The sequence below is a fragment of the Oncorhynchus nerka genome, linkage group LG18 (assembly GCF_034236695.1).
Source record: "Oncorhynchus nerka isolate Pitt River linkage group LG18, Oner_Uvic_2.0, whole genome shotgun sequence".
Classification (NCBI taxonomy): Eukaryota; Metazoa; Chordata; class Actinopteri; order Salmoniformes; family Salmonidae; genus Oncorhynchus; species Oncorhynchus nerka.
This window is the reverse complement of record NC_088413.1, coordinates 84,131,757-84,157,279: the sequence shown is the minus strand read 5'-3', so window position 1 is coordinate 84,157,279 and position 25,523 is coordinate 84,131,757. Positions and strand designations below refer to the sequence as shown.

Here is a 25,523-nt window from a genome sequence, read left to right as displayed (position 1 = left end):
ATCTGACCATCTCTGTTCTCTAGTCATATCTCACCATCTCTGTTCTCTAGTCATATCTAACCATCTCTGTTCTCTAGTCATATCTCACCATCTCTGTTCTCTAGTCATATCTCTGTTCTCTAGTCATATCTCTGTTCTCTAGTCATATCTGACCATCTCTGTTCTCTAGTCATATCTCACCATCTCTGTTCTCTAGTCATATCTAACCATCTCTGTTCTCTAGTCATATCTCACCATCTCTGTTCTCTAGTCATATCTCTGTTCTCTAGTCATATCTCTGTTCTCTAGTCATATCTAACAATCTCTGTTCTCTAGTCATATCTCTGTTCTCTAGTCATATCTCTGTTCTCTAGTCATATCTAACAATCTCTGTTCTCTAGTCATATCTCACCATCTCTGTTCTCTAGTCATATCTCACCATCTCTGTTCTCTAGTCATATCTCACCATCTCTGTTCTCTAGTCATATCTAACCATCTCTGTTCTCTAGTCATATCTCACCATCTCTGTTCTCTAGTCATATCTCTGTTCTCTAGTCATATCTCACCATCTCTGTTCTCTAGTCATATCTCTGTTCTCTAGTCATATCTCACCATCTCTGTTCTCTAGTCACATCTCACCATCTCTGTTCTCTAGTCACATCTCACCATCTCTGTTCTCTAGTCATATCTAACCATCTCTGTTCTCTAGTCATATCTCACCATCTCTGTTCTCTAGTCATATCTAACAATCTCTGTTCTCTAGTCATATCTAACCATCTCTGTTCTCTAGTCATATCTAACCATCTCTGTTTTCTAGTCATATCTCTGTTCTCTAGTCATATCTCTGTTCTCTAGTCATATCTCTGTTCTCTAGTCATATCTCTGTTCTCTAGTCATATCTCTGTTCTCTAGTCATATCTAACCATCTCTGCTCTCTAGTCATATCTAACCATCTCTGTTCTCTAGTCATATCTCACCATCTCTGTTCTCTAGTCATATCTCACCATCTCTGTTCTCTAGTCATATCTAACCATCTCTGTTCTCTAGTCATATCTAACTATCTCTGTTCTCTAGTCATATCTCTGTTCTCTAGTCATATCTCTGTTCTCTAGTCATATCTCACCATCTCTGTTCTCTAGTCATATCTCTGTTCTCTAGTCATATCTCACCATCTCTGTTCTCTAGTCACATCTCACCATCTCTGTTCTCTAGTCACATCTCACCATCTCTGTTCTCTAGTCATATCTAACCATCTCTGTTCTCTAGTCATATCTCACCATCTCTGTTCTCTAGTCATATCTAACAATCTCTGTTCTCTAGTCATATCTCACCATCTCTGTTCTCTAGTCATATCTAACCATCTCTGTTCTCTAGTCATATCTCACCATCTCTGTTCTCTAGTCATATCTAACAATCTCTGGTCTCTAGTCATATCTAACTATCTCTGTTCTCTAGTCATATCTCACCATCTCTGTTCTCTAGTCATATCTCTGTTCTCTAGTCATATCTCTGTTCTCTAGTCATATCTCACCATCTCTGTTCTCTAGTCATATCTCTGTTCTCTAGTCATATCTCACCATCTCTGTTCTCTAGTCACATCTCACCATCTCTGTTCTCTAGTCACATCTCACCATCTCTGTTCTCTAGTCATATCTAACCATCTCTGTTCTCTAGTCATATCTCACCATCTCTGTTCTCTAGTCACATCTCACCATCTCTGTTCTCTAGTCATATCTAACCATCTCTGTTCTCTAGTCATATCTCACCATCTCTGTTCTCTAGTCATATCTAACAATCTCTGGTCTCTAGTCATATCTAACTATCTCTGTTCTCTAGTCATATCTCACCATCTCTGTTCTCTAGTCATATCTCTGTTCTCTAGTCATATCTCTGTTCTCTAGTCATATCTCACCATCTCTGTTCTCTAGTCATATCTCTGTTCTCTAGTCATATCTCACCATCTCTGTTCTCTAGTCACATCTCACCATCTCTGTTCTCTAGTCACATCTCACCATCTCTGTTCTCTAGTCATATCTAACCATCTCTGTTCTCTAGTCATATCTCACCATCTCTGTTCTCTAGTCACATCTCACCATCTCTGTTCTCTAGTCATATCTAACCATCTCTGTTCTCTAGTCATATCTCACCATCTCTGTTCTCTAGTCATATCTCTGTTCTCTAGTCATATCTCACCATCTCTGTTCTCTAGTCACATCTCACCATCTCTGTTCTCTAGTCACATCTCACCATCTCTGTTCTCTAGTCATATCTAACCATCTCTGTTCTCTAGTCATATCTCACCATCTCTGTTCTCTAGTCATATCTCTGTTCTCTAGTCATATCTCACCATCTCTGCTCTCTAGTCATATCTCACCATCTCTGCTCTCTAGTCATATCTCACCATCTCTGTTCTCTAGTCATATCTCACCATCTCTGCTCTCTAGTCATATCTCACCATCTCTGTTCTCTAGTCATATCTAACTATCTCTGTTCTCTAGTCATATCTAACTATCTCTGTTCTCTAGTCATATCTAACTATCTCTGTTCTCTAGTCATATCTAACCATCTCTGTTCTCTAGTCATATCTAACCATCTCTGTTCTCTAGTCATATCTCTGTTCTCTTGTCATATCTCACCATCTCTGTTCTCTAGTCATATCTCACCATCTCTGTTCTCTAGTCATATCTCACCATCTCTGTTCTCTAGTCATATCTAACCATCTCTGTTCTCTAGTCATATCTCACCATCTCTGTTCTCTAGTCATATCTCTGTTCTCTGTTCTCTAGTCATATCTCTGTTCTCTAGTCATATCTCACCATCTCTGTTCTCTAGTCACATCTCACCATCTCTGTTCTCTAGTCATATCTCACCATCTCTGTTCTCTAGTCATATCTCACCATCTCTGTTCTCTAGTCATATCTAACCATCTCTGTTCTCTAGTCATATCTCACCATCTCTGTTCTCTAGTCATATCTCTGTTCTCTGTTCTCTAGTCATATCTCTGTTCTCTAGTCACATCTCACCATCTCTGTTCTCTAGTCACATCTCACCATCTCTGTTCTCTAGTCACATCTCACCATCTCTGTTCTCTAGTCATATCTAACCATCTCTGTTCTCTAGTCATATCTCACCATCTCTGTTCTCTAGTCATATCTAACAATCTCTGCTCTCTAGTCATATCTAACCATCTCTGTTCTCTAGTCATATCTCACCATCTCTGTTCTCTAGTCATATCTCACCATCTCTGCTCTCTAGTCATATCTCACCATCTCTGTTCTCTAGTCATATCTAACTATCTCTGTTCTCTAGTCATATCTAACTATCTCTGTTCTCTAGTCATATCTAACTATCTCTGTTCTCTAGTCATATCTCACCATCTCTGTTCTCTAGTCATATCTAACCATCTCTGTTCTCTAGTCATATCTGACCATCTCTGTTCTCTAGTCATATCTCTGTTCTCTAGTCATATCTCACCATCTCTGTTCTCTAGTCATATCTCTGTTCTCTAGTCATATCTAACCATCTCTGTTCTCTAGTCATATCTGACCATCTCTGTTCTCTAGTCATCTCTGACCATCTCTGTTCTCTAGTCATCTCTGACCATCTCTGTTCTCTAGTCATCTCTGACCATCTCTGTTCTCTAGTCATATCTGACCATCTCTGCTCTCTAGTCATATCTGACCATCTCTGTTCTCTAGTCATATCTCTGTTCTCTAGTCATATCTCTGTTCTCTAGTCATATCTCTGTTCTCTAGTCATATCTAACCATCTCTGTTCTCTAGTCATATCTCTGTTCTCTAGTCATATCTAACCATCTCTGTTCTCTAGTCATATCTCTGTTCTCTAGTCATATCTAACCATCTCTGTTCTCTAGTCATATCTCACCATCTCTGTTCTCTAGTCATATCTAACAATCTCTGTTCTCTAGTCATATCTCACCATCTCTGTTCTCTAGTCATATCTAACCATCTCTGTTCTCTAGTCATATCTCACCATCTCTGTTCTCTAGTCATATCTAACAATCTCTGGTCTCTAGTCATATCTAACTATCTCTGTTCTCTAGTCATATCTCACCATCTCTGTTCTCTAGTTATATCTCTGTTCTCTAGTCATATCTCTGTTCTCTAGTCATATCTCACCATCTCTGTTCTCTAGTCATATCTCTGTTCTCTAGTCATATCTCACCATCTCTGTTCTCTAGTCACATCTCACCATCTCTGTTCTCTAGTCACATCTCACCATCTCTGTTCTCTAGTCATATCTAACCATCTCTGTTCTCTAGTCATATCTCACCATCTCTGTTCTCTAGTCATATCTAACAATCTCTGTTCTCTAGTCATATCTCACCATCTCTGTTCTCTAGTCATATCTCACCATCTCTGTTCTCTAGTCATATCTCTGTTCTCTGTTCTCTAGTCATATCTCTGTTCTCTAGTCATATCTAACCATCTCTGCTCTCTAGTCATATCTAACCATCTCTGTTCTCTAGTCATATCTCACCATCTATGTTCTCTAGTCATATCTAACAATCTCTGGTCTCTAGTCATATCTAACTATCTCTGTTCTCTAGTCATATCTCACCATCTCTGTTCTCTAGTCATATCTCTGTTCTCTAGTCATATCTCACCATCTCTGTTCTCTAGTCACATCTCACCATCTCTGTTCTCTAGTCACATCTCACCATCTCTGTTCTCTAGTCATATCTAACCATCTCTGTTCTCTAGTCATATCTCACCATCTCTGTTCTCTAGTCATATCTAACAATCTCTGTTCTCTAGTCATATCTCACCATCTCTGTTCTCTAGTCATATCTAACCATCTCTGTTCTCTAGTCATATCTCACCATCTCTGTTCTCTAGTCATATCTCTGTTCTCTGTTCTCTAGTCATATCTCTGTTCTCTAGTCATATCTAACCATCTCTGCTCTCTAGTCATATCTAACCATCTCTGTTCTCTAGTCATATCTCACCATCTCTGCTCTCTAGTCATATCTCACCATCTCTGTTCTCTAGTCATATCTCACCATCTCTGCTCTCTAGTCATATCTCACCATCTTTGTTCTCTAGTCATATCTAACTATCTCTGTTCTCTAGTCATATCTAACTATCTCTGTTCTCTAGTCATATCTAACCATCTCTGTTCTCTAGTCATATCTAACCATCTCTGTTCTCTAGTCATATCTCTGTTCTCTTGTCATATCTCACCATCTCTGTTCTCTAGTCATATCTCACCATCTCTGTTCTCTAGTCATATCTCACCATCTCTGTTCTCTAGTCATATCTCACCATCTCTGTTCTCTAGTCATATCTCACCATCTCTGTTCTCTAGTCATATCTCTGTTCTCTGTTCTCTAGTCATATCTCACCATCTCTGTTCTCTAGTCACATCTCACCATCTCTGTTCTCTAGTCACATCTCACCATCTCTGTTCTCTAGTCATATCTAACCATCTCTGTTCTCTAGTCATATCTCACCATCTCTGTTCTCTAGTCATATCTAACAATCTCTGCTCTCTAGTCATATCTAACCATCTCTGTTCTCTAGTCATATCTCACCATCTCTGTTCTCTAGTCATATCTCTGTTCTCTGTTCTCTAGTCATATCTCTGTTCTCTAGTCATATCTCACCATCTCTGTTCTCTAGTCACATCTCACCATCTCTGTTCTCTAGTCATATCTCACCATCTCTGTTCTCTAGTCATATCTCTGTTCTCTAGTCATATCTAACCATCTCTGCTCTCTAGTCATATCTAACCATCTCTGTTCTCTAGTCATATCTCACCATCTCTGTTCTCTAGTCATATCTCTGTTCTCTGTTCTCTAGTCATATCTCTGTTCTCTAGTCATATCTAACCATCTCTGCTCTCTAGTCATATCTGACCATCTCTGTTCTCTAGTCATATCTCACCATCTCTGTTCTCTAGTCATATCTAACCATCTCTGTTCTCTAGTCATATCTCACCATCTCTGTTCTCTAGTCATATCTCTGTTCTCTAGTCATATCTCTGTTCTCTAGTCATATCTGACCATCTCTGTTCTCTAGTCATATCTCACCATCTCTGTTCTCTAGTCATATCTAACCATCTCTGTTCTCTAGTCATATCTCACCATCTCTGTTCTCTAGTCATATCTCTGTTCTCTAGTCATATCTCTGTTCTCTAGTCATATCTAACAATCTCTGTTCTCTAGTCATATCTCTGTTCTCTAGTCATATCTCTGTTCTCTAGTCATATCTAACAATCTCTGTTCTCTAGTCATATCTCACCATCTCTGTTCTCTAGTCATATCTCACCATCTCTGTTCTCTAGTCATATCTCACCATCTCTGTTCTCTAGTCATATCTAACCATCTCTGTTCTCTAGTCATATCTCACCATCTCTGTTCTCTAGTCATATCTCTGTTCTCTAGTCATATCTCACCATCTCTGTTCTCTAGTCATATCTCTGTTCTCTAGTCATATCTCACCATCTCTGTTCTCTAGTCACATCTCACCATCTCTGTTCTCTAGTCACATCTCACCATCTCTGTTCTCTAGTCATATCTAACCATCTCTGTTCTCTAGTCATATCTCACCATCTCTGTTCTCTAGTCATATCTAACAATCTCTGTTCTCTAGTCATATCTAACCATCTCTGTTCTCTAGTCATATCTAACCATCTCTGTTTTCTAGTCATATCTCTGTTCTCTAGTCATATCTCTGTTCTCTAGTCATATCTCTGTTCTCTAGTCATATCTCTGTTCTCTAGTCATATCTCTGTTCTCTAGTCATATCTAACCATCTCTGCTCTCTAGTCATATCTAACCATCTCTGTTCTCTAGTCATATCTCACCATCTCTGTTCTCTAGTCATATCTCACCATCTCTGTTCTCTAGTCATATCTAACCATCTCTGTTCTCTAGTCATATCTAACTATCTCTGTTCTCTAGTCATATCTCTGTTCTCTAGTCATATCTCTGTTCTCTAGTCATATCTCACCATCTCTGTTCTCTAGTCATATCTCTGTTCTCTAGTCATATCTCACCATCTCTGTTCTCTAGTCACATCTCACCATCTCTGTTCTCTAGTCACATCTCACCATCTCTGTTCTCTAGTCATATCTAACCATCTCTGTTCTCTAGTCATATCTCACCATCTCTGTTCTCTAGTCATATCTAACAATCTCTGTTCTCTAGTCATATCTCACCATCTCTGTTCTCTAGTCATATCTAACCATCTCTGTTCTCTAGTCATATCTCACCATCTCTGTTCTCTAGTCATATCTAACAATCTCTGGTCTCTAGTCATATCTAACTATCTCTGTTCTCTAGTCATATCTCACCATCTCTGTTCTCTAGTCATATCTCTGTTCTCTAGTCATATCTCTGTTCTCTAGTCATATCTCACCATCTCTGTTCTCTAGTCATATCTCTGTTCTCTAGTCATATCTCACCATCTCTGTTCTCTAGTCATCTCACCATCTCTGTTCTCTAGTCACATCTCACCATCTCTGTTCTCTAGTCATATCTAACCATCTCTGTTCTCTAGTCATATCTCACCATCTCTGTTCTCTAGTCACATCTCACCATCTCTGTTCTCTAGTCATATCTAACCATCTCTGTTCTCTAGTCATATCTCACCATCTCTGTTCTCTAGTCATATCTAACAATCTCTGGTCTCTAGTCATATCTAACTATCTCTGTTCTCTAGTCATATCTCACCATCTCTGTTCTCTAGTCATATCTCTGTTCTCTAGTCATATCTCTGTTCTCTAGTCATATCTCACCATCTCTGTTCTCTAGTCATATCTCTGTTCTCTAGTCATATCTCACCATCTCTGTTCTCTAGTCACATCTCACCATCTCTGTTCTCTAGTCACATCTCACCATCTCTGTTCTCTAGTCATATCTAACCATCTCTGTTCTCTAGTCATATCTCACCATCTCTGTTCTCTAGTCATCTCACCATCTCTGTTCTCTAGTCATATCTAACCATCTCTGTTCTCTAGTCATATCTCACCATCTCTGTTCTCTAGTCATATCTCTGTTCTCTAGTCATATCTCACCATCTCTGTTCTCTAGTCACATCTCACCATCTCTGTTCTCTAGTCACATCTCACCATCTCTGTTCTCTAGTCATATCTAACCATCTCTGTTCTCTAGTCATATCTCACCATCTCTGTTCTCTAGTCATATCTCTGTTCTCTAGTCATATCTCACCATCTCTGCTCTCTAGTCATATCTCACCATCTCTGCTCTCTAGTCATATCTCACCATCTCTGTTCTCTAGTCATATCTCACCATCTCTGCTCTCTAGTCATATCTCACCATCTCTGTTCTCTAGTCATATCTAACTATCTCTGTTCTCTAGTCATATCTAACTATCTCTGTTCTCTAGTCATATCTAACTATCTCTGTTCTCTAGTCATATCTAACCATCTCTGTTCTCTAGTCATATCTAACCATCTCTGTTCTCTAGTCATATCTCTGTTCTCTTGTCATATCTCACCATCTCTGTTCTCTAGTCATATCTCACCATCTCTGTTCTCTAGTCATATCTCACCATCTCTGTTCTCTAGTCATATCTAACCATCTCTGTTCTCTAGTCATATCTCACCATCTCTGTTCTCTAGTCATATCTCTGTTCTCTGTTCTCTAGTCATATCTCTGTTCTCTAGTCATATCTCACCATCTCTGTTCTCTAGTCACATCTCACCATCTCTGTTCTCTAGTCATATCTCACCATCTCTGTTCTCTAGTCATATCTCACCATCTCTGTTCTCTAGTCATATCTAACCATCTCTGTTCTCTAGTCATATCTCACCATCTCTGTTCTCTAGTCATATCTCTGTTCTCTGTTCTCTAGTCATATCTCTGTTCTCTAGTCACATCTCACCATCTCTGTTCTCTAGTCACATCTCACCATCTCTGTTCTCTAGTCACATCTCACCATCTCTGTTCTCTAGTCATATCTAACCATCTCTGTTCTCTAGTCATATCTCACCATCTCTGTTCTCTAGTCATATCTAACAATCTCTGCTCTCTAGTCATATCTAACCATCTCTGTTCTCTAGTCATATCTCACCATCTCTGTTCTCTAGTCATATCTCACCATCTCTGCTCTCTAGTCATATCTCACCATCTCTGTTCTCTAGTCATATCTAACTATCTCTGTTCTCTAGTCATATCTAACTATCTCTGTTCTCTAGTCATATCTCACCATCTCTGTTCTCTAGTCATATCTAACCATCTCTGTTCTCTAGTCATATCTGACCATCTCTGTTCTCTAGTCATATCTCTGTTCTCTAGTCATATCTCACCATCTCTGTTCTCTAGTCATATCTCTGTTCTCTAGTCATATCTAACCATCTCTGTTCTCTAGTCATATCTGACCATCTCTGTTCTCTAGTCATCTCTGACCATCTCTGTTCTCTAGTCATCTCTGACCATCTCTGTTCTCTAGTCATCTCTGACCATCTCTGTTCTCTAGTCATATCTGACCATCTCTGCTCTCTAGTCATATCTGACCATCTCTGTTCTCTAGTCATATCTCTGTTCTCTAGTCATATCTCTGTTCTCTAGTCATATCTCTGTTCTCTAGTCATATCTAACCATCTCTGTTCTCTAGTCATATCTCTGTTCTCTAGTCATATCTAACCATCTCTGTTCTCTAGTCATATCTCTGTTCTCTAGTCATATCTAACCATCTCTGTTCTCTAGTCATATCTCACCATCTCTGTTCTCTAGTCATATCTAACAATCTCTGTTCTCTAGTCATATCTCACCATCTCTGTTCTCTAGTCATATCTAACCATCTCTGTTCTCTAGTCATATCTCACCATCTCTGTTCTCTAGTCATATCTAACAATCTCTGGTCTCTAGTCATATCTAACTATCTCTGTTCTCTAGTCATATCTCACCATCTCTGTTCTCTAGTCATATCTCTGTTCTCTAGTCATATCTCTGTTCTCTAGTCATATCTCACCATCTCTGTTCTCTAGTCATATCTCTGTTCTCTAGTCATATCTCACCATCTCTGTTCTCTAGTCACATCTCACCATCTCTGTTCTCTAGTCACATCTCACCATCTCTGTTCTCTAGTCATATCTAACCATCTCTGTTCTCTAGTCATATCTCACCATCTCTGTTCTCTAGTCATATCTAACAATCTCTGTTCTCTAGTCATATCTCACCATCTCTGTTCTCTAGTCATATCTCACCATCTCTGTTCTCTAGTCATATCTCTGTTCTCTGTTCTCTAGTCATATCTCTGTTCTCTAGTCATATCTAACCATCTCTGCTCTCTAGTCATATCTAACCATCTCTGTTCTCTAGTCATATCTCACCATCTCTGTTCTCTAGTCATATCTAACAATCTCTGGTCTCTAGTCATATCTAACTATCTCTGTTCTCTAGTCATATCTCACCATCTCTGTTCTCTAGTCATATCTCTGTTCTCTAGTCATATCTCACCATCTCTGTTCTCTAGTCACATCTCACCATCTCTGTTCTCTAGTCACATCTCACCATCTCTGTTCTCTAGTCATATCTAACCATCTCTGTTCTCTAGTCATATCTCACCATCTCTGTTCTCTAGTCATATCTAACAATCTCTGTTCTCTAGTCATATCTCACCATCTCTGTTCTCTAGTCATATCTAACCATCTCTGTTCTCTAGTCATATCTCACCATCTCTGTTCTCTAGTCATATCTCTGTTCTCTGTTCTCTAGTCATATCTCTGTTCTCTAGTCATATCTAACCATCTCTGCTCTCTAGTCATATCTAACCATCTCTGTTCTCTAGTCATATCTCACCATCTCTGCTCTCTAGTCATATCTCACCATCTCTGTTCTCTAGTCATATCTCACCATCTCTGCTCTCTAGTCATATCTCACCATCTTTGTTCTCTAGTCATATCTAACTATCTCTGTTCTCTAGTCATATCTAACTATCTCTGTTCTCTAGTCATATCTAACCATCTCTGTTCTCTAGTCATATCTAACCATCTCTGTTCTCTAGTCATATCTCTGTTCTCTTGTCATATCTCACCATCTCTGTTCTCTAGTCATATCTCACCATCTCTGTTCTCTAGTCATATCTCACCATCTCTGTTCTCTAGTCATATCTCACCATCTCTGTTCTCTAGTCATATCTCACCATCTCTGTTCTCTAGTCATATCTCACCATCTCTGTTCTCTAGTCATATCTCTGTTCTCTGTTCTCTAGTCATATCTCACCATCTCTGTTCTCTAGTCACATCTCACCATCTCTGTTCTCTAGTCACATCTCACCATCTCTGTTCTCTAGTCATATCTAACCATCTCTGTTCTCTAGTCATATCTCACCATCTCTGTTCTCTAGTCATATCTAACAATCTCTGCTCTCTAGTCATATCTAACCATCTCTGTTCTCTAGTCATATCTCACCATCTCTGTTCTCTAGTCATATCTCACCATCTCTGCTCTCTAGTCATATCTCACCATCTCTGTTCTCTAGTCATATCTAACTATCTCTGTTCTCTAGTCATATCTAACTATCTCTGTTCTCTAGTCATATCTCACCATCTCTGTTCTCTAGTCATATCTCTGTTCTCTAGTCATATCTCACCATCTCTGTTCTCTAGTCATCTCTGTTCTCTAGTCATATCTCTGTTCTCTAGTCATATCTAACCATCTCTGTTCTCTAGTCATATCTGACCATCTCTGTTCTCTAGTCATATCTAACCATCTCTGTTCTCTAGTCATCTCTGACCATCTCTGTTCTCTAGTCATCTCTGACCATCTCTGTTCTCTAGTCATATCTGACCATCTCTGCTCTCTAGTCATATCTGACCATCTCTGTTCTCTAGTCATATCTCTGTTCTCTAGTCATATCTCTGTTCTCTAGTCATATCTAACCATCTCTGTTCTCTAGTCATATCTCTGTTCTCTAGTCATATCTAACCATCTCTGTTCTCTAGTCATATCTCTGTTCTCTAGTCATATCTAACCATCTCTGTTCTCTAGTCATATCTCTGTTCTCTAGTCATATCTAACCATCTCTGTTCTCTAGTCATATCTCACCATCTCTGTTCTCTAGTCATATCTAACAATCTCTGTTCTCTAGTCATATCTCACCATCTCTGTTCTCTAGTCATATCTAACCATCTCTGTTCTCTAGTCATATCTCACCATCTCTGTTCTCTAGTCATATCTCACCATCTCTGTTCTCTAGTCATATCTCACCATCTCTGTTCTCTAGTCATATCTAACCATCTCTGTTCTCTAGTCATATCTAACAATCTCTGGTCTCTAGTCATATCTAACAATCTCTGTTCTCTAGTCATATCTAACCATCTCTGTTCTCTAGTCATATCTCACCATCTCTGTTCTCTAGTCATATCTAACTATCTCTGTTCTCTAGTCATATCTCTGTTCTCTAGTCATATCTCACCATCTCTGTTCTCTAGTCATATCTCTGTTCTCTAGTCATATCTAACTATCTCTGTTCTCTAGTCATATCTAACTATCTCTGTTCTCTAGTCATATCTCACCATCTCTGTTCTCTAGTCATATCTCTGTTCTCTAGTCATATCTCACCATCTCTGTTCTCTAGTCATATCTAACCATCTCTGTTCTCTAGTCATATCTGACCATCTCTGTTCTCTAGTCATATCTGACCATCTCTGTTCTCTAGTCATATCTGACCATCTCTGCTCTCTAGTCATATCTAACCATCTCTGCTCTCTAGTCATATCTGACCATCTCTGTTCTCTAGTCATATCTCTGTTCTCTAGTCATATCTGACCATCTCTGTTCTCTAGTCATATCTCTGTTCTCTAGTCATATCTAACCATCTCTGTTCTCTAGTCATATCTCTGTTCTCTTGTCATATCTCACCATCTCTGTTCTCTAGTCATATCTCACCATCTCTGTTCTCTAGTCATATCTCACCATCTCTGTTCTCTAGTCATATCTAACCATCTCTGTTCTCTAGTCATATCTCACCATCTCTGTTCTCTAGTCATATCTCTGTTCTCTAGTCATATCTCACCATCTCTGTTCTCTAGCCATATCTCACCATCTCTGTTCTCTAGTCATATCTCACCATCTCTGTTCTCTAGTCATATCTCACCATCTCTGTTCTCTAGTCATATCTCACCATCTCTGTTCTCTAGTCATATCTCACCATCTCTGTTCTCTAGTCATATCTCACCATCTCTGTTCTCTAGTCATATCTCTGCTCTCTAGTCATATCTAACCATCTCTGCTCTCTAGTCATATCTAACCATCTCTGCTCTCTAGTCATATCTAACCATCTCTGTTCTCTAGTCATATCTAACTATCTCTGTTCTCTAGTCATATCTAACTATCTCTGTTCTCTAGTCATATCTCTGTTCTCTAGTCATATCTCACCATCTCTGTTCTCTAGTCATCTCTGTTCTCTAGTCATATCTCTGTTCTCTAGTCATATCTGACCATCTCTGTTCTCTAGTCATATCTGACCATCTCTGTTCTCTAGTCATATCTCACCATCTCTGTTCTCTAGTCATATCTCACCATCTCTGTTCTCTAGTCATATCTCTGTTCTCTGTTCTCTAGTCATATCTCTGTTCTCTAGTCATATCTAACCATCTCTGCTCTCTAGTCATATCTAACCATCTCTGTTCTCTAGTCATATCTCACCATCTCTGTTCTCTAGTCATATCTAACAATCTCTGGTCTCTAGTCATATCTAACTATCTCTGTTCTCTAGTCATATCTCACCATCTCTGTTCTCTAGTCATATCTCTGTTCTCTAGTCATATCTCACCATCTCTGTTCTCTAGTCACATCTCACCATCTCTGTTCTCTAGTCACATCTCACCATCTCTGTTCTCTAGTCATATCTAACCATCTCTGTTCTCTAGTCATATCTCACCATCTCTGTTCTCTAGTCATATCTAACAATCTGTTCTCTAGTCATATCTCACCATCTCTGTTCTCTAGTCATATCTAACCATCTCTGTTCTCTAGTCATATCTCACCATCTCTGTTCTCTAGTCATATCTCTGTTCTCTGTTCTCTAGTCATATCTCTGTTCTCTAGTCATATCTAACCATCTCTGCTCTCTAGTCATATCTAACCATCTCTGTTCTCTAGTCATATCTCACCATCTCTGCTCTCTAGTCATATCTCACCATCTCTGTTCTCTAGTCATATCTCACCATCTCTGCTCTCTAGTCATATCTCACCATCTTTGTTCTCTAGTCATATCTAACTATCTCTGTTCTCTAGTCATATCTAACTATCTCTGTTCTCTAGTCATATCTAACCATCTCTGTTCTCTAGTCATATCTAACCATCTCTGTTCTCTAGTCATATCTCTGTTCTCTAGTCATATCTCACCATCTCTGTTCTCTAGTCATATCTCACCATCTCTGTTCTCTAGTCATATCTCACCATCTCTGTTCTCTAGTCATATCTCACCATCTCTGTTCTGTTATCTCACCATCTCTGTTCTCTAGTCATATCTCACCATCTCTGTTCTCTAGTCATATCTCTGTTCTCTGTTCTCTAGTCATATCTCACCATCTCTGTTCTCTAGTCACATCTCACCATCTCTGTTCTCTAGTCACATCTCACCATCTCTGTTCTCTAGTCATATCTAACCATCTCTGTTCTCTAGTCATATCTCACCATCTCTGTTCTCTAGTCATATCTAACAATCTCTGTTCTCTAGTCATATCTAACCATCTCTGTTCTCTAGTCATATCTCACCATCTCTGTTCTCTAGTCATATCTCACCATCTCTGCTCTCTAGTCATATCTCACCATCTCTGTTCTCTAGTCATATCTAACTATCTCTGTTCTCTAGTCATATCTAACTATCTCTGTTCTCTAGTCATATCTCACCATCTCTGTTCTCTAGTCATATCTCTGTTCTCTAGTCATATCTCACCATCTCTGTTCTCTAGTCATCTCTGTTCTCTAGTCATATCTCTGTTCTCTAGTCATATCTAACCATCTCTGTTCTCTAGTCATATCTGACCATCTCTGTTCTCTAGTCATATCTAACCATCTCTGTTCTCTAGTCATCTCTGACCATCTCTGTTCTCTAGTCATCTCTGACCATCTCTGTTCTCTAGTCATATCTGACCATCTCTGCTCTCTAGTCATATCTGACCATCTCTGTTCTCTAGTCATATCTCTGTTCTCTAGTCATATCTCTGTTCTCTAGTCATATCTAACCATCTCTGTTCTCTAGTCATATCTCTGTTCTCTAGTCATATCTAACCATCTCTGTTCTCTAGTCATATCTCTGTTCTCTAGTCATATCTAACCATCTCTGTTCTCTAGTCATATCTCTGTTCTCTAGTCATATCTAACCATCTCTGTTCTCTAGTCATATCTCACCATCTCTGTTCTCTAGTCATATCTAACAATCTCTGTTCTCTAGTCATATCTCACCATCTCTGTTCTCTAGTCATATCTAACCATCTCTGTTCTCTAGTCATATCTCACCATCTCTGTTCTCTAGTCATATCTCACCATCTCTGTTCTCTAGTCATATCTCACCATCTCTGTTCTCTAGTCATATCTAACCATCTCTGTTCTCTAGTCATATCTAACAATCTCTGGTCTCTAGTCATATCTAACAATCTCTGTTCTCTAGTCATATCTAACCATCTCTGTTCTCTAGTCATATCTCACCATCTCTGTTCTCTAGTCATATCTAACTATCTCTGTTCTCTAGTCATATCTCTGTTCTCTAGTCATATCTCACCATCTCTGTTCTCTAGTCATATCTCTGTTCTCTAGTCATATCTAACTATCTCTGTTCTCTAGTCATATCTAACTATCTCTGTTCTCTAGTCATATCTCACCATCTCTGTTCTCTAGTCATATCTCTGTTCTCTAGTCATATCTCACCATCTCTGTTCTCTAGTCATATCTAACCATCTCTGTTCTCTAGTCATATCTGACCATCTCTGTTCTCTAGTCATATCTGACCATCTCTGTTCTCTAGTCATATCTGACCATCTCTGCTCTCTAGTCATATCTAACCATCTCTGCTCTCTAGTCATATCTGACCATCTCTGTTCTCTAGTCATATCTCTGTTCTCTAGTCATATCTGACCATCTCTGTTCTCTAGTCATATCTCTGTTCTCTAGTCATATCTAACCATCTCTGTTCTCTAGTCATATCTCTGTTCTCTTGTCATATCTCACCATCTCTGTTCTCTAGTCATATCTCACCATCTCTGTTCTCTAGTCATATCTCACCATCTCTGTTCTCTAGTCATATCTAACCATCTCTGTTCTCTAGTCATATCTCACCATCTCTGTTCTCTAGTCATATCTCTGTTCTCTAGTCATATCTCACCATCTCTGTTCTCTAGCCATATCTCACCATCTCTGTTCTCTAGTCATATCTCACCATCTCTGTTCTCTAGTCATATCTCACCATCTCTGTTCTCTAGTCATATCTCACCATCTCTGTTCTCTAGTCATATCTCACCATCTCTGTTCTCTAGTCATATCTCACCATCTCTGTTCTCTAGTCATATCTCTGCTCTCTAGTCATATCTAACCATCTCTGCTCTCTAGTCATATCTAACCATCTCTGCTCTCTAGTCATATCTAACCATCTCTGTTCTCTAGTCATATCTAACTATCTCTGTTCTCTAGTCATATCTAACTATCTCTGTTCTCTAGTCATATCTCTGTTCTCTAGTCATATCTCACCATCTCTGTTCTCTAGTCATCTCTGTTCTCTAGTCATATCTCTGTTCTCTAGTCATATCTGACCATCTCTGTTCTCTAGTCATATCTGACCATCTCTGTTCTCTAATCATATCTAACCATCTCTGTTCTCTAGTCATCTCTGACCATCTCTGTTCTCTAGTCATCTCTGACCATCTCTGTTCTCTAGTCATATCTGACCATCTCTGCTCTCTAGTCATATCTAACCATCTCTGTTCTCTAGTCATATCTCTGTTCTCTAGTCATATCTAACCATCTCTGGTCTCTAGTCATATCTAACCATATGTGTTCTCTAGTCATATCTCACCATCTCTGTTCTCTAGTCATATCTCTGTTCTCTAGTCATATCTAACCATCTCTGTTCTCTAGTCATATCTAACCATCTCTGTTCTCTAGTCATATCTCTGTTCTCTAGTCATATCTAACCATCTCTGGTCTCTAGTCATATCTAACCATATGTGTTCTCTAGTCATATCTCACCATCTCTGTTCTCTAGTCATATCTCTGTTCTCTAGTCATATCTAACCATCTCTGTTCTCTAGTCATATCTAACCATCTCTGTTCTCTAGTCATATCTCTGTTCTCTAGTCATATCTGACCATCTCTGTTCTCTAGTCATATCTCTGTTCTCTAGTCATATCTAACCATCTCTGTTCTCTAGTCATATCTCTGTTCTCTAGTCATATCTAACCATCTCTGGTCTCTAGTCATATCTAACCATATGTGTTCTCTAGTCATATCTCACCATCTCTGTTCTCTAGTCATATCTCACCATCTCTGTTCTCTAGTCATATCTCACCATCTCTGTTCTCTAGTCATATCTAACCATCTCTGCTTTCTAGTCATATCTCACCATCTCTGTTCTCTAGTCATATCTCACCATCTCTGTTCTCTAGTCATATCTCACCATCTCTGTTCTCTAGTCATATCTCTGTTCTCTAGTCATATCTGACCATCTCTTCTCTAGTCATATCTCTGTTCTCTAGTCATATCTAACCATCTCTGTTCTCTAGTCATATCTCTGTTCTCTAGTCATATCTCTGTTCTCTAGTCATATCTAACCATCTCTGCTCTCTCGTCATATCTAACTCTTTAATCATATCTCTGCTCTGTAGGGGAGTGGCTGAGCGGGGGATGGAGGTGATGTTCTCGACGCCTAAGAAGTGGATCCGTTCGGGGTGTTCAGGGGCGCTGGGGTACGTGGACATCCAGACCCTGGCTGAGGGGACGTGTCGTTACGACCTCAACGACACTGACGTGGCCTGGCTGGAGCTCATCAACCAGCAGTTCACTCTGATGGGTCAGTAGATTTACCCCCTCATCTACGGTTGTACAGCTTACTGTGTAGTATCGACTGTGTTGTGGTTCAGCGCTGTGTAGTATCGACTGTGTTGTGGTTCAGCGCTGTGTAGTATCGACTGTGTTGTGGTTCAGCGCTGTGTAGTATCGACTGTGTCGTGGTCCAGCTCTGTGTAGTATCGACTGTCTTGGTTCAGCGCTGTGTAGTATGGACTGTCTTGGTTCAGCGCTGTGTAGTATCGACTGTGTTGTGGTTCAGCGCTGTGTAGTATCGACTGTGTTGTGGTTCAGCGCTGTGTAGTATCGACTGTCTTGGTTCAGCGCTGTGTAGTATCGACTGTTGTGTTTCAGCGCTGTGTAGTATCGACTGTGTCGTGGTCCAGCGCTGTGTAGTATCGACTGTCTTGGTTCAGCGCTGTGTAGTATCGACTGTGTTGTGGTTCAGCGCTGTGTAGTATGGACTGTCTTGGTTCAGCGCTGTGTAGTATGGACTGTTGTGGTTCAGCGCTGTGTAGTATGGACTGTCTTGGTTCAGCGCTGTGTAGTATCGACTGTTGTGGTTCAGCGCTGTGTAGTATCGACTGTCTTGGTTCAGCGCTGTGTAGTATCGACTGTGTTGTGGTTCAGCGCTGTGTAGTATCGACTGTTGTGGTTCAGCGCTGTGTAGTATCGACTGTCTTGGTTCAGCACTGTGTAGTATGGACTGTCTTGGTTCAGCGCTGTGTAGTATCGACTGTTGTGGTTCAGCGCTGTGTAGTATCGACTGTCTTGGTTCAGCGCTGTGTAGTATCGACTGTCTTGGTTCAGCGCTGTGTAGTATCAACTGTGTCGTGGTCCAGCGCTGTGTAGTATCGACTGTGTTGTGGTTCAGCGCTGTGTAGTATCGACTGTTGTGGTTCAGCGCTGTGTAGTATCGACTGTTGTGGTTCAGCGCTGTGTAGTATCGACTGTCTTGGTTCAGCGCTGTGTAGTATGGACTGTGTCATGGTTCAGCGCTGTGTAGTATCGACTGTTGTGGTTCAGCGCTGTGTAGTATCGACTGTCTTGGTTCAGCGCTGTGTAGTATCGACTGTTGTGGTTCAGCGCTGTGTAGTATCGACTGTCTTGGTTCAGCGCTGTGTAGTATCAACTGTGTCGTGGTCCAGCGCTGTGTAGTATCGACTGTGTTGTGGTTCAGCGCTGTGTAGTATCGACTGTTGTGGTTCAGCGCTGTGTAGTATCGACTGTCTTGGTTCAGCGCTGTGTAGTATGGACTGTGTCATGGTTCAGCGCTGTGTAGGATCAACTGTGTCATGGTTCAGCGCTGTGTAGTATCGACTGTCTTGGTTCAGCGCTGTAGTATCGACTGTCTTGGTTCAGCGCTGTGTAGTATGGACTGTGTTGTGGTTCAGCGCTGTGTAGTATGGACTGTGTTGTGGTTCAGCGCTGTGTAGTATCGACTGTCTTGGTTCAGCGCTGTGTAGTATCGACTGTGTCGTGGTCCAGCTCTGTGTAGTATGGACTGTCTTGGTTCAGCGCTGTGTAGTATCGACTGTCTTGTTTCAGCGCTGTGTAGTATCAACTGTCTTGGTTCAGCGCTGTGTAGTATCAACTGTCTTGGTTCAGCGCTGTGTAGTATCGACTGTGTCGTGGTCCAGCTCTGTGTAGTGTTTAATGTTATCTGTTCTCCAGGCATGGTGCTGCTGGACGAGATGACCATGGAGAGAGTGATGGAGGAGTTTGAGAGGCGTTGCTATGACAGAATGAGCCATGCCATGGCAACGGAGGAGGGGCTTGGCATGGAGTACGACGAGGATGTTGTGTGTGACATCTGTCGGTCACCTGACAGCGAGGACAACAACGAGATGGTTTTCTGTGACAAGTGCAACATCTGTGTTCACCAGGTACGGTTCTGTAATCCAGAGTTATTGCCCTAGCACGCGTCCAACTCAACCCAGAGGACTGAGTCTCTGTGGGGTTTCCTCTTTCCTTGTACTTGATTGATAAATTAAGGTCACTGATTAGTAAGGAACTCCCCTCACCTGGTTGTCTAGGTCACTGATTAGTAAGGAACTCCCCTCACCTGGTTGTCTAGGTCTTAATTGAAAAGAAAAACCAAAAACCAGCAGACACTAGTCCCTCCATGGAAGGAGCAGATGAGATGAGTCGCCTAACAGTGGGATTTGTTGTCCACAGAGCAGAACGGCGGCCTGTCAAGCTCCCGCCTATTCCCCTTTTTGGATTGGTGGATACATCTCGTTATTTTACTACTTTATAAAAAGTGTCGAGAGATGTTGGCATCAGTGTCTATTCAATGGAGACTTGAGATGCAATATTTTCCTCAAGAGTATATAGTCTTGTATTTCAACAGGGACAACTAAAGGGCTTCTTCTCAGCATGGATGTCACATCCATCACACTTCTCACTCCAAACATCCTCGGCATTATCTCACTCCTAACACCATCTGCATTATTTCACTCCTAACAACCTCGGCATTATCTCACTCCTAACATCCTCGGCATTATCTCACTCCTAACAACCTCAGCATTATCTCACTCCAAACAACCCCTCAGCATGATCTCACTCCTAACGTCCTCGGCATTATCTCACTCCTAACAACCTCAGCATTATCTCACTCCAAACAACCCCTCAGCATGATCTCACTCCAAACATCCTCGGCATTATCTCACTCCTAACATCCTCAGCATTATCTCACTCCAAACATCCTCAGCATTATCTCACTCCAAACATCCTCGGCATTATCTCACTCATAACAACCCCTCAGCATTATCTCACTCCAAACATCCTCGGCATTATCTCACTCCAAACAACCTCAGCGTTATTTCACTCCTAACAACCTCAGCGTTATTTCACTCCTAACAACCCCTCAGCATTATCTCACTCCAAACGTCCTCGGCATTATCTCACTCCAAACATCCTCGGCATTATCTCACTCCTAACATCCTCACCAATGGGTAAAATAATATGTAAATTATGTAGATATTCCTCTAAGAAAACCATTGGTCCAACCTTCATGCCTGATAATAATGCCTGATTCATAATCTGATCAGAAGTTATTGGGAGTTTTTACCCTTTGTAAGATGACCAGAATTATGCTGACAAAATCAATGGAAGCCAGAGAAAATAAGTGTTCAAAAATCTGGAAAATTGCATCTCGTAAGCTACGATTCTCTGCAAGAAAACTGGCTACCTGACAGGCTCACTTTCCCATTGAACTTGTCATCTTTCTTCTCGAATCCTCAGGACATGAAACAATTAGAGGTAAGATATACATTTTGAGACATGACGTATTTTCATATTCATTTGAAATTATTATTTTTCTTCTCCCAAAACAAGCGTAGCTCTGTGAAATGTCAACAGAGCACTTAGCGCTGTGGTCACCAACCTTTTCTGAGTAAAGATCACTTTCACAGTCAAAAAGTAAGGCGAGATCTACCACTGAGATGTTTTTGTTTTAAACATGACTTTAAAATGTAACATTAACCTAATAAAACCAGTTCTGTAGGAATGAGGTTTGTGCAGTATGTTTAATACATTATCACAGCATAATGGCTATATGCCTGGTCTAATACATTATCACAGCATAGTGGCTATATGCCTGGTCTAATACATTACCACATCATAATGGCTATATGCCTGGTCTAATACATTATCACAGCATAATGGCTATATGCCTGGTCTAATACATTATCACAGCATAATGGCTATATGCCTGGTCTAATACATTATCACAGCATAGTCATAGTGGCTATATGCCTGGTCTAATACATTATCACAGCATAGTCATAGTGGCTATATGCCTGGTCTAATACATTATCACAGCATTGTGGCTATATGCCTGGTCTAATACATTATCACAGCATAGTGGCTATATGCCTGGTCTAATACATTATCACAGCATAGTCATAGTGGCTATATGCCTGGTCTAATACATTATCACAGCATTGTGGCTATATGCCTGGTCTAATACATTACCACATCATAATGGCTATATGCCTGGTCTAATACATTATCACAGCATAGTGGCTATATGCCTGGTCTAATACATTATCACAGCATAGTGGCTATATGCCTGGTCTAATACATTATCACAGCATAATGGCTATATGCCTGGTCTAATACATTATCACAGCATAGTCATAGTGGCTATATGCCTGGTCTAATACATTATCACAGTATAGTGGCTATATGCCTGGTCTAATACATTATCACAGTATATTGGCTATATGCCTGGTCTAATACATTATCACAGCATATTGTCTGGTCTAATACATTATCACAGCATATTGTCTGGTCTAATACATTATCACAGCATAGTCATAGTGGCATATTGTCTGGTCTAATACATTATCACAGCATAGTCATAGTGGCTATATGCCTGGTCTAATACATTATCACAGCATAGTGGCTATATGCCTGGTCTAATACATTATCACAGCATAATGGCTATATGCCTGGTCTAATACATTACCACATCATAATGGCTATATGCCTGGTCTAATACATTACCACATAATGGCTATATGCCTGGTCTAATACATTATCACAGCATAGTGGCTATATGCCTGGTCTAATACATTACCACATCATAATGGCTATATGCCTGTTCTAATACATTATCACAGCATAATGGCTATATGCCTGGTCTAATACATTACCACAGCATAGTGGCTATATGCCTGGCCTAATACATTATCACAGTATATTGGCTATATGCCTGGTCTAATACATTACCACAGCATAGTGGCTGTATGCCTGGCCTAATACATTATCACAGCATAATGGCTATATGCCTGGTCTAATACATTATCACAGCATTGTGGCTATATGCCTGGTCTAATACATTACCACAGCATAATGGCTATATGCCTGGTCTAATACATTATCACAGCATAGTGGCTATATGCCTGGTCTAATACATTACCACATCATAATGGCTATATGCCTGGTCTAATACATTATCACAGCATAGTGGCTATATGCCTGGTCTAATACATTATCACAGCATAGTGGCTATATGCCTGGTCTAATACATTATCACAGCATAGTGGCTATATGCCTGGCCTAATACATTATCACAGCATAATGGCTATATGCCTGGTCTAATACATTATCACAGCATTGTGGCTATATGCCTGGTCTAATACATTACCACAGCATAATGGCTATATGCCTGGTCTAATACATTATCACAGCATAGTGGCTATATGCCTGGCCTAATACATTATCACAGCATTGTGGCTATATGCCTGGTCTAATACATTACCACAGCATAATGGCTATATGCCTGGTCTAATACATTATCACAGCATAGTGGCTATATGCCTGGTCTAATACATTACCACAGCATAATGGCTATATGCCTGGTCTAATACATTACCACATCATAATGGCTATATGCCTGGTCTAATACATTATCACATCATAATGGCTATATGCCTGGTCTAATACATTATCACATCATAATGGCTATATGCCTGGTCTAATACATTATCACAGCATATTGGCTATATGCCTGGTCTAATACATTATCACAGCATAGTGGCTATATGCCTGGTCTAATACATTATCACAGCATAGTGGCTATATGCCTGGTCTAATACATTACCACATCATAATGGCTATATGCCTGGTCTAATACATTATCACAGCATTGTGGCTATATGCCTGGTCTAATACATTATCACAGCATTGTGGCTATATGCCTGGTCTAATACATTATCACAGCATATTGTCTGGTCTAATACATTATCACAGCATATTGTCTGGTCTAATACATTATCACAGCATATTGTCTGGTCTAATACATTATCACAGCATATTGCCTGGTCTAATACATTATCACAGCATAGTGGCTATATGCCTGGTCTAATACATTATCACAGCATAGTGGCTATATGCCTGGTCTAATACATTATCACAGCATAGTGGCTATATGCCTGGTCTAATACATTATCACAGCATAGTGGCTATATGCCTGGTCTAATACATTACCACAGCATAATGGCTATATGCCTGGTCTAATACATTACCACATCATAATGGCTATATGCCTGGTCTAATACATTATCACATCATAATGGCTATATGCCTGGTCTAATACATTATCACATCATAATGGCTATATGCCTGGTCTAATACATTATCACAGCATATTGGCTATATGCCTGGTCTAATACATTATCACAGCATAGTGGCTATATGCCTGGTCTAATACATTATCACAGCATAGTGGCTATATGCCTGGTCTAATACATTACCACATCATAATGGCTATATGCCTGGTCTAATACATTATCACAGCATTGTGGCTATATGCCTGGTCTAATACATTATCACAGCATTGTGGCTATATGCCTGGTCTAATACATTATCACAGCATATTGTCTGGTCTAATACATTATCACAGCATATTGTCTGGTCTAATACATTATCACAGCATATTGTCTGGTCTAATACATTATCACAGCATATTGCCTGGTCTAATACATTATCACAGCATAGTGGCTATATGCCTGGTCTAATACATTATCACAGCATAGTGGCTATATGCCTGGTCTAATACATTATCACAGCATAGTGGCTATATGCCTGGCCTAATACATTATCACAGCATAGTGGCTATATGCCTGGTCTAATACATTACCACATCATAATGGCTATATGCCTGGTCTAATACATTATCACAGCATTGTGGCTATATGCCTGGTCTAATACATTATCACAGCATTGTGGCTATATGCCTGGTCTAATACATTATCACAGCATTGTGGCTATATGCCTGGTCTAATACATTATCACAGCATTGTGGCTATATGCCTGGTCTAATACATTATCACAGCATAGTGGCTATATGCCTGGTCTAATACATTATCACAGCATAATGGCTATATGCCTGGTCTAATACATTACCACATCATAGTGGCTATATGCCTGGTCTAATACATTATCACAGCATAATGGCTATATGCCTGGTCTAATACATTACCACATCATAATGGCTATATGCCTGGTCTAATACATTACCACATCATAGTGGCTATATGCCTGGTCTAATACATTACCACATCATAGTGGCTATATGCCTGGTCTAATACATTACCACATCATAGTGGCTATATGCCTGGTCTAATACATTATCACAGCATAGTGGCTATATGCCTGGTCTAATACATTATCACAGCATAGTGGCTATATGCCTGGCCTGCCAATATTGTTCTTATCAGACCATATTATGTATCAAAACTAGAGCAAATCGATCAGCATATTTATTATTATTATTTTTTTTACTTGACTGATGGTCATGGTGCTTTCAGGACAACTGGGAACTCTGGGGGGGCATCAGTGATTTTCAGGTTGGAAAGTTGGAGCTCTAGAAAGATCACACCTCTCCGACTTGAAATTCTGAGTTTGATGACCGTTCAAAACTATTTCCCGATCGGATTTAGTTTTTTTCCCCCAGTTCCCAGATGTTTTGAATACGGCATTAGACTCAGTGGAGGGAGAGCCTGCCTCTTACCGTTCCTGGTCTCTCCTTCCTTTCCTC

The 25,523-nt window shown here is 40.1% G+C and overlaps 1 protein-coding gene across 6 annotated transcripts in view; it reads left to right on the top strand.

The window, feature by feature from the left end:
• jade1 (jade family PHD finger 1) overlaps window positions 1-25,523 on the top strand; it is a 111,945-nt gene that overhangs the window by 29,835 nt on the left and 56,587 nt on the right. For all 6 annotated transcript variants that reach the window (XM_065004463.1, XM_065004459.1, XM_065004461.1 and 3 more), the window contains 2 exons: window positions 17,794-17,978; window positions 19,649-19,860. In XM_065004463.1, coding sequence (XP_064860535.1) covers window positions 17,794-17,978; window positions 19,649-19,860 — 397 coding nt within the window. The remainder of the gene's footprint in view (window positions 1-17,793; window positions 17,979-19,648; window positions 19,861-25,523) is intronic.